General features: G+C 46.4%; 1 protein-coding gene across 1 annotated transcript in view; it reads right to left on the reverse strand.

The window, feature by feature from the left end:
* The window catches only part of atp7b (ATPase copper transporting beta), a 61,004-nt gene that overhangs the window by 28,033 nt on the left and 30,471 nt on the right, over window positions 1–2,500 (reverse strand). Inside the window, exons 16-17 of the mRNA XM_063211978.1 lie at window positions 2,055–2,249; window positions 212–394 (exon numbers count right to left, since the gene is read on the reverse strand). Of these exons, the coding sequence (XP_063068048.1) occupies window positions 212–394; window positions 2,055–2,249 (378 nt within the window). The remainder of the gene's footprint in view (window positions 1–211; window positions 395–2,054; window positions 2,250–2,500) is intronic.

Here is a 2,500-nt window from a genome sequence, read left to right on the forward strand (position 1 = left end):
TAGATATCTACCTGATTGCAGTGCTATACTGTGTGTATGTGTATATACTGTAGATATCTACCTGATTGCAGTGCTATACTGTGTGTATGTGTATATACTGTAGATATCTACCTGATTGCAGTGCTATACTGTGTGTATGTGTATATACTGTAGATATCTACCTGATTGCAGTGCTATACTGTGTGTATGTGTATACACTGTAGATATCTACCTGTTTGCAGTGCTTGGCGACGGCCATGCCCAGGGGGTGTTCGCTGCTGGCCTCGGCAGTGCCCACGATGGCCAGTACGGTGCGGAGCGGCATACGAGCCCGATCCCACAACACCAGCACACGCGTCACCCGGGGAACGCCGTTAGTGATGGTGCCTGTCTTATCGAACATCACCACCTGGACCTGGAGACATGGGAGAGAAGAGACAGGATACATGAGACATAAGACATAAGACACAAGACATAACATGAAACAGCACCCTGTAATAACATCACCAGCTGGACCTGGAGACAAGACATGGAGACATGAGACAGGATATGGGAGACAAGACAGAGAGACGTGAGATACATGACACATGACAGCACCCTGTAACATCACCACCTGGCCCTGGAGACGAAAGGTATAAGACATGATATATATAGGATACAAGAAACATGACATGGGAGACAAGAAACATGACATGGGAGACAAGAAACATGACATGGGAGACAAGACGAAAGGTATAAGACATGATATATATAGGATACAAGAAACATGACATGGGAGACAAGAGACATGACATGGGAGACAAGACAGAGAGACATGACATGGGAGACAAGACGAAAGGTATAAGACATGATATATATAGGATACAAGAAACATGACATGGGAGACAAGAAACATGACATGGGAGACAAGAAACATGACATGGGAGACAAGAAACATGACATGGGAGACAAGACAGAGAGACATGACATGGGAGACAAGACAGAGAGACAAGACAGAGAGACATGACATGGGAGACAAGACAGAGAGACATGACATGGGAGACAAGAAACATGCCATGGGAGACAAGACACATGACATGGGAGACAAGACAGAGAGACATGACATGGGAGACAAGACAGAGAGACATGACATGGGAGACAAGACAGAGAGACATGACATGGGAGACAAGACACATGACATGGGAGACAAGACAGAGAGACATGACATGGGAGACAAGACAGAGAGACATGACATGGGAGACAAGACAGAGAGACATGCGGTATGAGAGATGTGAGGCAGCACCCCGTGCACCGTTATCCGTACACCGTTATCAAACATCTGAATTTGGAGACACAGGAGACGACACATGAGACGTGAGACAGAGGAGATAAGACGAGGGGGGCAGGAGACTTATCGAACATCACGACCTGTATCTGGTGACACGGGGAGACATGAGATATGACATGGGAGAATGAAACGTGAGACCCTGTAACTCTGTTAATGATGGTGCACGTTTTATCGAACATCAACACCAGGACAAGGGAGACATGAGATACGAGACAGGAGACCTGTGGCACCTTGTTAGTGATGGTGTCTTGTCAAACAAAACCATACAGTACACAAGACATGATATGATGCAGTAATAGGCCACTCTTTGCTAAATGCATTTCCACAAATGGCCACTAGAGGGCCTACGAAGACAAAAATACAAGGTGTTCCTACAGAGAGGAAAATAATGACAGCATTGAACCCAGTGTCCACTCATGCACTGAATTAAACACTTTTAATACTGTACAGCCTTGTGTGGAGGGGAATAATACACTTTTAAACAATTTTTAACCATTAAACTTTTTGGGAGCATAGAACAGTCACTTATCATTTCTTTTTATCTTCTGTTTGGTCCAGCACCTGTGTTACCTATTTACCTTGTGTGCCATTTCTAGTGGTTCTCCCCTCTTGATGAGTATGCCGTTCTGGGCCCCCACCCCCGTGCTGTGTGTGTGTGTGTGTGTGTGTGTGTGTGTGTGTGTGTGTGTGTGTGTGTGTGTGTGTGTGTGTGTGTGTGTGTGTGTGTGTGCGCGTGTACTTTGCTAACCTTGTGTGCCATTTCTAGCGGTTCTCCCCCCTTGATGAGGATTCCGTTCTGGGCCCCCACCCCTGTGCCCACCATGACGGCTGTCGGGGTCGCCAAGCCCAGGGAGCAGGGGCAGGCGATGGAGAGAACCGTGATGGAGGTCTGGAAGGCAAATCGCACGATCACGTCCGTACGAGGGATGTTCTTATCGTAGCCCTGGAGATGCAGAAGAAAACACACACACACACACACACACACACACACGCTTAAGTAACATGTTAAATCTTGGTCATTACAATTCTGGGGGGTGTTTCTCAAAAGTGTAGTTGTTAGCCAGTTAGCAACTTGGGTAGTTGTCAATGGCAAATTGCATTGCAAACAACAAAGTAGCTAATGTAGTTAGCAACTACGCTTTCGAGAAATGCACCCCTGGTGATAATTAGGATATAAAATGAGCCCTGCACAAA

The sequence above is a fragment of the Engraulis encrasicolus genome, chromosome 12 (assembly GCF_034702125.1).
Source record: "Engraulis encrasicolus isolate BLACKSEA-1 chromosome 12, IST_EnEncr_1.0, whole genome shotgun sequence".
Classification (NCBI taxonomy): domain Eukaryota; kingdom Metazoa; phylum Chordata; class Actinopteri; order Clupeiformes; family Engraulidae; genus Engraulis; species Engraulis encrasicolus.